This window comes from Plecotus auritus, assembly GCF_963455305.1.
Source record: "Plecotus auritus genome assembly, chromosome: 1".
In the NCBI taxonomy this organism is placed as follows: domain Eukaryota; kingdom Metazoa; phylum Chordata; class Mammalia; order Chiroptera; family Vespertilionidae; genus Plecotus; species Plecotus auritus.
Genome location: NC_137770.1, coordinates 225103399 through 225117604, shown reverse-complemented (window position 1 = coordinate 225117604; position 14206 = coordinate 225103399). Strand labels below are relative to the sequence as shown.

The following is a 14206-nucleotide window of genomic DNA, read 5'->3' as shown; positions in this document are numbered from 1 at the left end:
ACCTCCTTCCTGCTGGAGAAGTTCCCACCTGACAGCAATGAGGCTGTGCAGGGGAAGGAGATAATTTGCTAAGTGGAATCAGTTGAACAAATGCCTGGGTAGGACTAGGCTTCTTCATTGCTTGCAGCACAGTGTTACAAAGTAAGAACTGCTATCTGGCCCCCGGTTCTCAGCAGTGGGAGGTAGCCTTAAAAACCCAGAGACCCAATTCTTCCAAAAAGATTACTCCAGAAAGTGTGTTGGGGATGGGGAGGGGCAACAAAATAAACAGCAGTGCCTAGGCCTTCACTGCCACCAGCAGGGCCCAGGAGAAATGCAGGCCTGCAGAAGCCCCAGGTGGGAGGATGAAACTTACAGCTGCCTTCGCCCTGTGCCCACCCACCCCTTCCCCAATCCCAATGATTTGGAAAAGCTACTCTTCCTCTCTACAAGTTGAGCTCCTGCCCTAAAGCTCAAAATAAAGGGTTTGGGGAACAAACTCCAATTAAGGGGCTGAACATTCCTTCCTCCCTTCCCCCAGGTTTTCCTTCCTGTCTTGGGATTTGCAGCGTTTCCATAGGTGCAATGGAGTGTGGCCCAGAGATGGCAATTTTACAGCTGGGTCCACTTACATCTCTCTTCTCCAGGGACGTGGACCAGACCCCTTCAGCCGTCCACCTTAGATTAGCGTCAGGTACAGCCAACTCTCGCTTTGCATGAATTTGAAAAATCGGCCCAACGCCAACTTGATCTCTCGCACCCCATCCCAATCCGTGACCACCTGCATTTTGCGGGGCCCTTGGGCGGGACGGCGCTCCCTGGAGCGCGCAGTGCGCCCCGCATCTTCGAGGCTGTGGGCCCGGGAAACACTGGGAGGGCTGAATGGCCCAGGAGTGCGCCCGGGTTGGAGCAGGAAGGACCCCCCTGGAGCCTTAGAGGCCTCCGAAGGGCTCCCCGCAGAGATCCGCTTTTGGAAAGGTTCCACGACCACGCGGCGGTGAGCACGTGAGTCGCGCAGCTTCCCTATAAAAACCCCGGCTTCGCTGCGCGTTAGGAGCGAGAGGAGCTGAAGGACGGGACCACCTGCGCCACCAGCGACAGGGCGGCGGTGCCACTCCCTCCGAGACGCGCGAAACGGTTCTGCAATTTGATGCTTCCTACCCTCGGGGTCCGGACTCGGTGCGTGTGTGTAACTTTGAGGCCGTATTCCCGGCACTTGGGCAAAGACGCGCTGACGCCGGCACGCGTGCATTCCCGAAAATCCTCAGGGCTTCTTTGACCTTTAGGAGACCGGGCAGAGCAGCAGTAATCTCGGGCTAATGTCTTTCCTGCCTTGCGCCAAGGCGGCAGCCGCGAGCGCTCGGGATCATCCCCAGTGAAGCCCAGGAAGCCCCTGGGTAGCCCGAGGCCCCAGCCCCGCCGCTCAGTAAGCCGCGGGAGGCAGCTTCCCATAAACTCCGGACACCTTTTCTAGATAAAGTTTGCTCTGCTACCCTCGCCCGCTCGGTCCCGCCTCCTAGACAGCCCCCTCCTCCCGCGGCGGGCGCGGGCGGGGAGATGGCCGTGGACTCGGCGACGGGCGCGGGCGCTTCCCAGCGCAAAGGGGCGCCGCGCTCGTAGCCGCCGACACGCTGACCTCCCGCTCCCACCGGCTGCTGCACTGAACTCGGGGCGCGAGCGAAGGCGGACTCCCGGAGAGGCAGCAGGCGGCGGCGACCAAGGCCCGAGGAAAGGTCCGTATGGCCGCTCCGCGCCGGCCGGTGGTGAGTGCCAGGGAGCTCGCCGGCGGCGCCTCGGGCTCGGAGCGGCTCTGAGCCGCGCTGCCTGCGGGGATCGACCTCGCTGTTCCGCGGATCGCGGGCAGGAACCCGAGGAGCAGAAGAAGGCGGCGGCGGCGGCTATCCCTCCAAAGGGCGATGTGGCCGGCCGGTGCGGGCACCAAGCAGCCCTGCCCCCGCGACTCTGCGCTCCGGCGGGCGGCTTTCTCCGGGAACCTCACCGCCCTGCCTTCTCACCTCGTGCCCGCTGGCCGCAGCGTGCGGGTCTTCATCAGCGCCAACCCTGAAGGTAAGTCCCTCGCTCGGATTTGCCTGTCCCTCTGTCCTTCTGTCCGTCCGCGCAGCGGGATCGGTGAACGGGCGCGCCGTGCGTCCCCGTGCTCCCTTCCTCCAGCTAAAAGCCTTGGCTGCCCTGAGCGCGTGGGAATTTCATTGGAATCACTTTTACTCACCTCACGCATCCCCCTCTGCCTGCCGACTTCCTAGGACACTCATTTTACCCCCGCCTTGCTCCTCTGGGCGAGCTAAGAAACGTCCCAGGCAGAGCAGAGGCTTCTGGAAGCTCCAACCTGCCACCGCCACCCTTTCCCCTTTCTTTTAGCCGTTTCTTCTCCGAGGTTGTTGCAGGTATAAGTAGTAGCTTTCGCGTCAAGTTCCCGAATAGGGCACCCTCCTTTGCTATTGTTCATGCCGAGGTGAAGTGTTCCCCAAGATTCACCTCTTGGCGGGTGCGATAGCACCCTTTCTGCCTAGGAGAGCCAAAGAGACCCCTGTGAACTGAAGGCCCGCGCAAAGGTTGGGAAGAAACGCGCCTTGGGGTCCTAGGATCCGCCGGGAGCTGGTTTCGAGGTAGAGCGCTCAGGGTGAGCCCATCTCTGGTTGGGCGCTGGGCTTGAGGTCCCTGTTCTAGCACCTGGCCTTTAGTCGTGTAACTGCTTAAGGCTGGGTACCTGGTCAGCGCTAAGTGCAAACTTGTTGATTTATTACTTTCACAAATCACAACGGCTGAGTGCTGGGTGGTGAATCCCTTGTTCATCACAGCATTTACTTCTCATCCTGGATATTAACTTTCTTTCTCAGTAAGTTAAGAAAAAGTAGGATGCATTTGATGTGAGCTGGATAAAACTGCAGGATATGCCTTTTTCCAGAACAATAAATGTTCAGCCAGGAGATGAGTTTTTAGGAGCCTGGAGCCTGGAATAGACGTGCAAGATCCGAAGGGAACTTTTTCTGCACTCTATAACAAGCCTGGGGCCTGACAAAAAAGTAAAAGGAAAAAAAGAAGTTGACAAGCATCATTGGAGAGAGAATAATTTGAAAACCCGAAGCTCTGATTGCTTGTTAAAAGCATACAGAGAGGACCAAGAGAAAAAACTTTCTAAAAAAAATCATGTTAAAAAAATAAAACCACTAGCAGAAACTAATTCTAATTAGTTTTAGAAGGACTTGTACTTTTTAGGGTGGGCACCACTGGCCTTTCATCAGTTTACAACTCACTTTCACAGACTTTAATAAGCAAGGGAGGTTTTAGAAAGCTACAGTACACTCAAAATCCTTTTAACTCAAATATGTCTCCAGGATTTTGCCTTAATCTGGATAAAGAAAACCATGCAGATAGGCAGCCTGTTTAAGGATTAAGAAATTCTGCAACTTAAGTTTCCATTGTTGTTTTCAAAAATATTGCTAAAACATTGTCAAAGTGTTTGAGAGAATTGTGTTAGAAAATGATTAGTCTTAAAATTTTCAATGCTCCTGAGCATGAAAAAAATCTCAAAGTATTTACATCTGCTGTTGTAAAACTAGCTAAATTATTGTTTTTCTTTAAATAAGTTGCTTCTAAGCCACAGTTAAATTGTTACTATCATCAATAGTTAATTTTTTCATTAAATTTGTAATTTCTAGGATTAAAAACCAATAATGAATTTAAATTGAGTCAGCTAAATATTTATTTTCAAGATTAATGTCATTTTTCTTAAGCCTGTCCACGTAATTCTTCAAATTCTCTAGTTTCTGGAAATAAATGCTTTAGCATCTGTTAATCTTAGGAAAGCAAACAGGAGAGAGTTGATCATGCCTCCTGGTCACTGTTTGAGTTGAGCAGCTTGCACATTGATTTTAAAAGATCAGCAATGTGACCCTAGCTGGTTTGACTCAGTGGATAGAGTGTTGGCCTGCAGACTATAGGGTCCCAGGTTTGATTCTGGTCAAGGGCACATGCCCTGGTTGCAGGCTTGATCCCCAATTGGGGCGTGCAGGAGGCAGCCAATCAATAACTCTCTCATCATTGATGTTTTTCTCCCTCTCCCTTCTCTAAAATCAATAAAAATATATTGTTTTTAAAAAAGATCAGAAATGTAAAGCTTACCTGAGACGTTTCAATAGGGGCAGGACCTCAACTTGTATCCACATGGAGAGCCGAAGGTATGTTGAATAGAGAAGACAGACGGGTATTTTTTTACAACCTGAATGTGAAGACCTGCACTCTTGGTAAATGCTCTCAAAGATGCAGCATTTTACTGTGAGACCTTTATGGATACAATTCAGGAAGCAAGTGGTGTGTTTTGGTACAATCCAATATTAGATTCTTGGCCAATACTCAAGAACCTTTCCACTGTCAAATTAAGACAAAGAACACTACCTCATGCTCTCCTTTACAAGTGGAAATCCAATTTATGCTCTAAATAAAAGCTGCTCTTTGTTGAACTCATAGCAATACTTTTAAGAATCCTGCCAGGGTCTCTCTCACTCAGATGATTGTTTTAATCGGTCTTGCTTCACAAGGCTGTGTGGAATTTCCCATCAGTAATAAAGATAATACATATTTTTAGAATGGAAAACTTACTTTCCCATATATTGGCTCATTCAGTATTTTAGTTTTGATTTCCATCCTCAAACCCAGTGAGGATGGTGGACCATAGAGTGTTGTCTCTATTTTACAGATGAGAAAACTGAGGCTACACCAGGTTAAGCTTACTTGCCTGAAATCATATAGCAGAATGAAACAAGGTAGAGCCTACAGGGGACTCAAAACATCTCTCTTGGTACTATTTGGCCCAGGCTAGGTTGATGCCAGATTTCTATGAAATAGCGCACCTCCATATAGACAAGAATATAAGCTAAATATTGTGGATGAGTGCTGTCCTTACTCTTAAAGCCTGATAGCCAAGAGAAACTAAATGGTAGGAAGGAAACTTGTCTGTCCTGACCCAGCCTTCAAGAAGATTTCAGAATGTTCTGAACACTAGTGGGCGTGGTTCTGTCTACAAGGTTATCTGCATCAGACCAATCCCTACGGATGAAAGAAGAACCAGTGTGGAAGAGGCAATAGCATTGTTCATGGATCTTCCACTGTGAGTAGCTTGAATTCGAGGAGGCCTGATAAACAATATTCCTCTTCCCTGCCTCAATTTTTAACCAGTTTAGAATAAGGTCATGTTTTAGCTCAGGCTGCTATAACCAAGTACCATACACTGAGAGGATTCAACAATAGACATTTATTTCTCAGTTCTAGCCCAAGATTAAGGTTCTGGCAGATCCCATCCTGATAAGGGCCCCCTTCCTGGTTCTCAGATGGCCATCTTCTCATTGTGTCCTCATGTGGCAGAGAAAAAGGAGGAGTTCAGGTCTGTCTTCCTTTTTCCATTTCTTTGGAGGATACTAATCCCTTAATGGGTGCCCCACCCTCATGACTTCACCTAAACTTAATTACCTCCCAAAGGTCTCACCCCAAAATATCAAGGCGTTTGGGCTTCTATATATGACTTTGGGCCATGCGAACATTCATTCAGTCCGTAGCTGGTAAAGTCTAAATCAGAAGGAAAACCAAAATATTGCCGTTATTACTGATTAAAAACATATGCAAAGCCACACGTTCTATCTGTGATCCTTTGGGCCAGATGTGATTTTGGAGTTCCAAATATTTGAGATCAGGGGTAATGGTGCGTACACTGCTTATTATATGGGGTCTGGAGTAATACCCCATAGTCAAATATAAAAGGTCTCTAAGGAAACATGTACCCCCTCTAAGTGCTGTACAATAGAATTTTCAGCAATGTTGGAAGGGCCTTCATCTGTGTTGTTCTATATGGTAGCACTGGTTACAAAAGGCTTTTTGTAACTTTTTTGAAATGTGGTTAGTATGATTAAGAATCTGAATTTTTAGTATTATTTCACTGTCATCTATTTATATTTTCCTAGACACGTGGAATTACTGGCTATTGTGAGGGACACAAAGCTCTAAGTGGCATAATAAAGCCCAAGTAGCTTACGTGAGTTAAGGCCAGTTTTGTTACCGAGGACTCAGGTCACTTCAGCTTTGGCTGCCAGATGAATTGGGGGAAATTTTTTGTTCTCAACACTTTGGGAATTTTAGAATTACAAGTAAGGACAGTGGACCGTTATCGGGGGATGTGGCTTTTACCTAGACGAGTGGGTTTCCAGAATTGCACAAACTTAGCCTCCCAGTCAGTGCCAGTAATGGACAGGGCACAGACCTGCCCCACCCCACCAGCGGACAGAGTTGACCCCTTTAACATTTAAGACATGGAGAAGCAGAAAAGAATGACAGGTTAACTTACAAGAGAGAACAAAAGGGCTGGGCTCCTTGTGCTCAGATTTTCCTTCCAAGTGCATCCCTCAGATGAAGGCCCTTGTCCCCTGAAGAGTAAGGGATGACTGCCCAGGGCCCACTATACTCATGGATCTCCCTCTGCGTGTCAATAGACATCTGGAGTGGAGGAGAAGACTCCAACACCTATTTTTGTGCATTCCCCTATGCAGGTTTATGCATCTTTGAGGGTTGTGAACGTTGTCCACAATAACAGTGATCAGATGCTCAGTCACTTCTCAAGTACATTTTTTATTATACATGTCTTTGCATCTTCCCTGAAAATCTATCCCGTGTCTTTGGAGTCCCCGTGGAAAAGCTTGTTCTCCATTTTTGCAGAAGCCATGGTGAAGAGAGAAATGTTTTCCCTACTGTGGCTGCAACCAGTGGCCATTTGCTCTAACAAATACTCCCAGACAAGGGGCAGAAAGATGTGCTGAAAAAACTCATATGAAACCTATGAGTATTCTTCACCATGGTTCTTTTTAAAATATATATATATTGTTACTGATTTCAGAGAGGAAGGGAGAGGGAGAGAGAGATAGAAACATCAATGATGAGAGAGAATCGTCATTTGGCTGCCTCCTGCTGGGGATCGGGCCGGCGACCTGGGCATGTGCCCTAACTGGGAATCTGATCATGACCTCCTGGTTCATAGGTCTATGCTCAACCACTGAGCCATACTGGCCAGGCTTCACCATGGTTCTTCTTACTTTTTCGACAAGATTATTTTCAAGTATCCATATTTTGTTTTGTTCTTTCATTTTTATAAGTAATCAGAAAAAAAAATGCAGTTGAGCACAGCAAAAAAAAAAAAATGTTTCATGCCCCAGGAACATCTTTAAAAGGTAAGATTCTTGAAGGAGAATATCCTGAGTTGTTTTACAATAAATGCAAATAGGATATATATAATAAATGAGTTCTAAAATTATAGAGGTTGTATTTTCAAATCCTTCAGCAACCATTTTTCAGGCAGGAAGAGAATATTAGCTACAAATACACACTTGAGAGCCAGACTGTCTGGGTTTGACTCTTTAGTCCACTATTTAAAATTGTGATTTCTTGAGCAAGTTGCCTCACTCTTCTGTTCTCAGTTTCCTCATGTGTAAAAGAAGACAGTAATAGCACCTGCCTTGCAGGGTTATTGACTAGATTAAGTAAGCTAGTAGATATAAAGCACTTAGAACAGTATTGGGCACATAGTAAACATTACATAAGCACTTACTATTGTCCTTTTTATCTTTTTATTATTAGTTTCTATTGTGATGCAGACACTGTGCAGGTGTGAGTTTGCAAAGATGAATAAGGCATTTCCAGCCCTCCAGGAATGCTGTCTATAGAGGCTATCAGTTAGAACTCAATAGGAAAACAGGAATCACTCCAGTTATCAGGGAACTGGGTGCTCTGAAAAATCCTTGTAAGGGTCTGAGGAATGAAGGGGCATCACTAGGCACTTAGGTGGATTGCCAAAGCCATCACCCAGAGGGCAGGGAACTTCAGAAGCCACAGCTGGTATCACAGTTGATACTGGGTAACTGGCCAGCTTCTACAAACAGGCGCATCTGCTAGAACTGAACTACACCGCCTACAGCTGGTGGCCAAGGAGTTTTCCCGGCTTGCTTTGCCTCCACATCTCATGCAGCTACATCCCTCTGGCAGAACCAGAATTGCATTAGGACCCTGATAAAAAGTAAGACTGGGAACTTCAGGCTTCCGGCCTCTATATCACAAGGAGAGAATGGATGGAAGTGATAATGGATACTCAAAACCAAGACGTAGTATCTAGCCGGGGGGGGGGGGGGGGGGGGGGGAAGCAGAGGCATCCACGCATTCACTTGTTCAACCAGTAAAGATGCATGAAGCACCTACTCCATGTGGAGTGCTGTTCTGGTGCTTAGAAAACAGGCGGGGCTTGGCTCTCATGGGGTTGACATAAATAAGGTAACATATGTGATGAGCTCTGTGCTAAAATATGAACAGAGCATTAGAGAGACACCAAGGAGTTAGAGGGGTTGGGCGGGCTCCTCGGAGGAATGAATGGAGAGCCAGGGTGTAGAAACTCCCACACCATAATCAAATAGGAGGCAAAGCAAGGATGGATGAAGTGTCTGCAGGCAGTAGAGAGAGATTGTTCAACAAAGAGCTTTTACCCCATTGGATAAGAATGGAGCGATGTTTTGAGGTGATATTATCATTTGTCTTTGAAGGTGCTCATTTAGAATGACATTTAAAAGAAAGCATGACTAGGACCATATAGGCATGCTATATACAAATAGATCGCGACCCTATCCTATGGTTTAATAAATCATCGACAGATCTTTTGAAATTCTTGTCACACCGCGGCAATGACACCATTTGCCATTTTAAAGGGCGGATGTCTGCAGGTTTGAATTGTATTTCTGTTTCAATGGTCTTTTGCTGGCTTAGTGACTTAAAACAAAGATGTATCACTTCTCACAATTGAATGCCTGGGAATTGGGGCCGGGCTTGGCCTGCAGAAGAAGGGAGAGACTCCCGTTCCACAGGCACTGGTAGTCACTCACGTGGCTGCGTCCAGCTACACGTCTGGGTGGCGCTGGTGGTGGAAGGAGGTTTCACCCCTCCTTGGTGCTCCTCCGTGTGGGATCGCTCTCTTCAGTTTTTCTCTCCCCATTCAGGAGTCTAGCCCAGGGTTCATAATATGGGGATGGCTTCCCAGGAAAGGGAAATGGCAGCTGCTTCAGGCCTGGGCTTGGAGATCCGCAATGTCACTGTCGCTGCAATCTCTGTGCAGGGCCTAAGGCGAGCCTAGCTCCACCGTAGGAGAAGCAGCCCATCTCTGGAGATGAGGGGAGGCACGTGTGCTCAGGGAAGAGCAGGGATTAGCAGTGGCCCACTTCGAAGGCAGTGAACCCCAGTTATGGTGTGTAGTTTCTTGACCTTTGCCATAACTAAATTAAATGGTATAATGCATGGCAAGTGAGTCAACTAGTAGCCTGGCACAGTGCTAACCCAGTGTTAATCCACATAGTCGTTGGTGATAAGGTAAGCTGTTGAGGGTGGACCCTGACTTCGTAAATGGCACCCTTCCACAACCTCCCAAGTTCTAAACTGAGAAAAAGTACCAGGGAGCTTGCAGATAGGAGATCAGAATATCCTGTTTTTACTGATAAAGATAACAATGGACAATACCTTTGTGCTTTCTCATACTAAACACCAGAATTAGACAATCTTCCACCCACACACGGGGGGAGAGGGGCCTCCAGACCGTCTGCCCCCTGAAACATGGAGCCTGTAGGGGAGAGCTAACCCACCCGCTCTGTGGACAGGACAGTCCCCAGAGGAATGAGAGAACAGGCGCGTTGAGCTTGTGGATTTATTCTTCCAACATTTTCCAATCAAGTAAGTCACCCCTTATGCCCCCCACCCCAGATCTGGAAATGGCAGGTGAGGAGGTAAAGGGGAGTCCAGGAGTCTGATGCTAGAGGAAGGAAGGCTTCTCTCTGGCATGGAAAGCTTGAGAGTTTTAACATTTGTGCACCGTGGACTCGTTTGAGTACTTAGGATCCTTTAAGTTAGATAACCAGTTTGACATCACCCAAATTATATCACAGACCAGTATCTTAACACATTGCGGACGGATCACGAGAATTTGCCAGTTTTGTTTAGTTCCACTTCATATTACACAGTGCTTTACAACGTATCATCCTTTAAAAAGGTATTAGCTTGTAAGAACATGTAATAAATAACTCCAAAATGCAATGGGTATTTAACTTTAAAGCGTGCCTTTAACATTTATGTAAAGCATTTTTTGTACTCGTTCAATAGAAACTTATCTGGCCACTGGGTAAAGCTAGCAATAAAACTACTGGCCCGCAATGTGTTAACACAAAAAGAGAATACAGTGAACTATAAGGTATGACATACCTTATATAGAACAGCAAGACCTGTACTACATATCAGCATCGGAATACTTTTATAGAGGAAGTGCTCAGCACAGCCTTAGGAAAAGTCACTTCATCTCTCTACAAATAATGAGTTGTTCTAAACCACCGAGTTTTGGGGTAGAGTGATAGGCAGCAGTAGACAACTAAAAACATCAAGTGCAAACTCACAAACACCTTTTAAAATTGGAAATGATGCAGTTCCTACAGAGGAACAGGGATTTATCTACAAAGTAATTGGGAAGTTCTTTTCAGCTCAAAAATTCCTTTAGGTTTTGCTCTTAATGGTCATATGATTTAAATAAATATAAAACTTGTAGTGGGTATCTCACAAGTATACAGTAGGAGCTGAGTTAGGTACCATCAGTCGAGAAGAAAGGTGTTTACTTTCTTAAAGATAGACACCTTGGTATTGTTTTTAAAGCTTTAGTTTTCATCATATTTTTGGTTGAAATCAAACAAGATTCATTTGGCAAATTAAAGAATGTTGGCTGATGTATAATTAGAAAAAGGAGTTGTGTGACAGAAAGTTAATAAAAGGATAAAATACAGCAGCTTTGGATGCAGTTCAAACAGAATAATACCCACTTCTAATGAAATACTTCCTTGAAATCTCATTTTCAATCCACAATATATCAAAGACTTTGACATGGGTACACTCAAAGCAGTGAGCAAAGCCCAGATGTCAGGTGTCTTATTCCAAGAGTGATTACGGAATCTAACTCAGAAATGAAACCACAGAATTGAAAGGGTATCCTTCATAATGCTTAATCCGATCCATTATGTGTCATGTCATTCAGAGAGATTCTTGCCACTGAATATATTTCCTGCAGCTTTTATTCTAAGCATCCGCTGCAATATTTTTTAGATACCCACTGTATACAACTAAACTCCTAACTGGTTGGTGTGGAAAGTTAATAAAGGAAGTAAGAGATACATACTGCTGTCTTAGGTCTTTAGACTCATCCATCCACAACTACTAAAAATACAAGCACTGTGGTTGCGAGAGGGATGCTTACGTGCAAAGGCCAGTTAGAATAATTGGAATCAAACTGTCCAGCCTGACTCCCAGTCAGGCATGAGCTGTTTCGAATTTAGTCGAAAGGCCTAAGACCAAGATGCACCAAATCTGGAAATAGACCTGTCTACGCTAGTAGTTTGTAGGGCGCTGGTCCAGCGGTGGGTGATGAGAACCATTCCAGATCCAAGAGAGGAACACCGTTTTTGAAGAGAAAGCATTTGGTACCAGAGAATCTGATATCAAAAGATTACTCAGCAAATGAGAAAAGCATAGGCTGAAATGTAGTTTCCTTGAGTATCAGAAGAATAACTCGGGAATTTGCTCAGCTAATAATTGGAAGAGTTTGGGCGGGTGCAAAGCATGAAGGCAAAATGAGGTGCGGGCACCAGATCCCCATCCTGAGATGGGGAATATGGGGGTGGAGGCAGAGAACAGGAAGGATCTGGTAAAATCAAGGCAGAATCCCAGGCCCGAGCCATAAGGTGGAACTGAGACAAGATACAAAGCTGTGGTCAGGACTAGAACCGAGGGCCAGGGCCAGAACTGCTGCCTGAGTAATTTGTCCCTGAGTCTCAGAGGCTTGGGATAGAAGTCATATGAGACATTTTCGACTGAGGTCACTTTTGGGTCCAGGGACTGGGAGCAGCCGGCACTACCACATGAAGTGTGGCTTCAGGTATCAGAGAATAGATGCAGGGGCTGGGCAGCAGAAAGGGTTATTTAATAAAAACAAGGTAATAAGGTCCGGCTGGTGTGGCTGAGTGGTTGAGTGTCGACCTGTGAACCAGGAGATCACGATTCAATTCCCAGTCATGGCACGTGCTGGGGTTGTGAGCTCGAGGGGGCGGGCAGGAGGCAGCTGATCAATGATTCTCTCCTATCATTGATGTTTTTATCTCTCCCTCTCCCGTCCTCTCTGAAATCAATAAAAATATATTTTTAAAAATAAGGAGTTCAGAACGATATTTGAGAGATCAGAACGATTTGATTATCCTAATAGAAGATGAGGTGTTCCAGAGAGAGAGGGAATAGTATCTATCCAGGAAGGCTCATTGCTTGATCAGTAGTGGCTGATTAAAATGTTTTGCAGCCACAAATGCTTGGGAGTCACATCCAGGCTTGAGAGACAGAGAAACAGAGACAGGGGAAGGGGGAGAAAGGGGGGAGGGGGAGAGAGAAAGGATTGATTAGGGATGTCTGCTAGTGAGGACTGGTGTCTGCCCTAGTTTATGCAGAGCATTTGCTGCTGGGAACAGTGCGGGGAGGGGGTGAATGGGGCAATGTCAGCAACAGAGAGCAAGGAGGCATGAGTTATGTGATGTTTGGCCAAGACAGAGAGGACAAGCCAGAGTGAAGGGAAAATTTTGCCCGAGAAATAGCACATGAGAAGTTTTCTTGCCCAAATAACAGAACTGGTAGAATCATCATTTTCTAAAGGAGGAAAATGAGTTGAAACTATTTCATAGACTGAAAATCTACTTGGGTGTGGCAGAACCTGCATACTAGTTAGCTGCTAAGCAAAGAGGAGTTCCAGCAGATCACACTCCGTTGACAACATTTTAGAAAATTCTCTAATTAAAATGGAGTTTCACAAACTACTGAGGTCACTGTTGGATAAAAAATGGTAAAGTTAACCAAAGAGATCAAATGTTAAAGAAAAAAAGAAACTGCTGAGAACACTGAAAAGAAGACATGAAAAGAAAAAGTTCCCCTTTAAGCCAAAGGTCTCTATTCAGAAGCTCAAGTCAACTTATAGAAGAGGAATTGCAACAACAATGGGGGAGAATTTGTAGGAAAAATGAGAAAAAACTCAGACCTTCCCACCTCCAAGAAGCTAGTGTTTGGAGGTATTTATCTGTGAAGTCATGGGGATGGAGCATTCATAAAATAGGAATTTTGCAATTTAATGAAATCACTGCTAAACTGGAATTCTTATTTTGAGGGTACAATATAGGTGTTCCTATAGATGTTCGTGTTGGGGGTGAAGGATGGAAAGATGCGAACAGAAGGGAGGAGACGGGTCTCTTGACTGACACAGCGCAAGGGCCAGGGATAGATGGATGATAACTTGAGTCTAGAAAGGGTTAATCATTTGTTGGTTGATTCTACCCTGCAGATCTGAGAGAGGAATGGAATGAGAGAGAAGGCCCTGGAATCTAGGAGCTGGGAAACAGAAAGTGTTTGATTCTTAACTTTGGAGTTTGGTGCTACTTGAAAAAGTGAAGATGTATTCATGGAAAATGGTCTATTGGGAGCACCGGCCTCCGGGGCTGGGTCTCTTCAACCATCCCTCCACCCCCTTGGGGATCCAGTTGGCGATGGGGTGAGGCCCTACCCGCCTGGGGGTAAAGGAATTGAGCAGCCCAGGCAGGCAGTTTGGTATATTGACTGGTGATGGGATTGGGAGATGGCAGGGGCAGGAACATGGGGGATGGGTTTTGTGAACTAGAGTTGGTCCTGGCAGGAGCGGGACCTGCAGGAGCACCTGGGAAGGCCAGGTCCGGAGGAAGACTGCCCCCACCCCAGTTCCCCCTGTTCACTTTGGTTTCTCTCTTTTTTTTAAAAAAAAAAAAAATATTGATTGATTTTTAGAGAGAGGGAGGAAGGGAGAGAGAGAACATAGATTTGTTGTTTCAGTTATTTAGTCCTTCATGTGTTGATTCTTATATTCCTGATGGGCATTCAAACCCGCAGCCTTGGCTTATCGGGACGACACGCTAACCAATTGACCTCCCCTGCTAGGGCCACTTTTCTTTCTCGTAAGACATCTTTAAATTCAGCAAGTATGACTGGAGCCCCTAGTGTGTGGACGTTCTGAATGTGAGTTACTGTATTGTACAGAACTGTAACATAACTTAATATTGCCTTCAGTCACTTTTAGACTCATGTATTGTGAAGA

The 14206-nt window shown here is 45.9% G+C and overlaps 1 protein-coding gene across 1 annotated transcript in view; it reads left to right on the top strand.

Annotated features, from left to right (window-relative positions):
- The first annotated feature begins 1032 nt into the window (after positions 1 to 1032).
- The window catches only part of NWD2 (NACHT and WD repeat domain containing 2), a 149998-nt gene continuing 136824 nt past the window's right edge, over positions 1033 to 14206 (top strand). Inside the window, exon 1 of the mRNA XM_080677367.1 lies at positions 1033 to 2046. Within this exon, the coding sequence (XP_080533493.1) occupies positions 1896 to 2046 (151 nt within the window). The 5' untranslated portion in view covers positions 1033 to 1895. The remainder of the gene's footprint in view (positions 2047 to 14206) is intronic.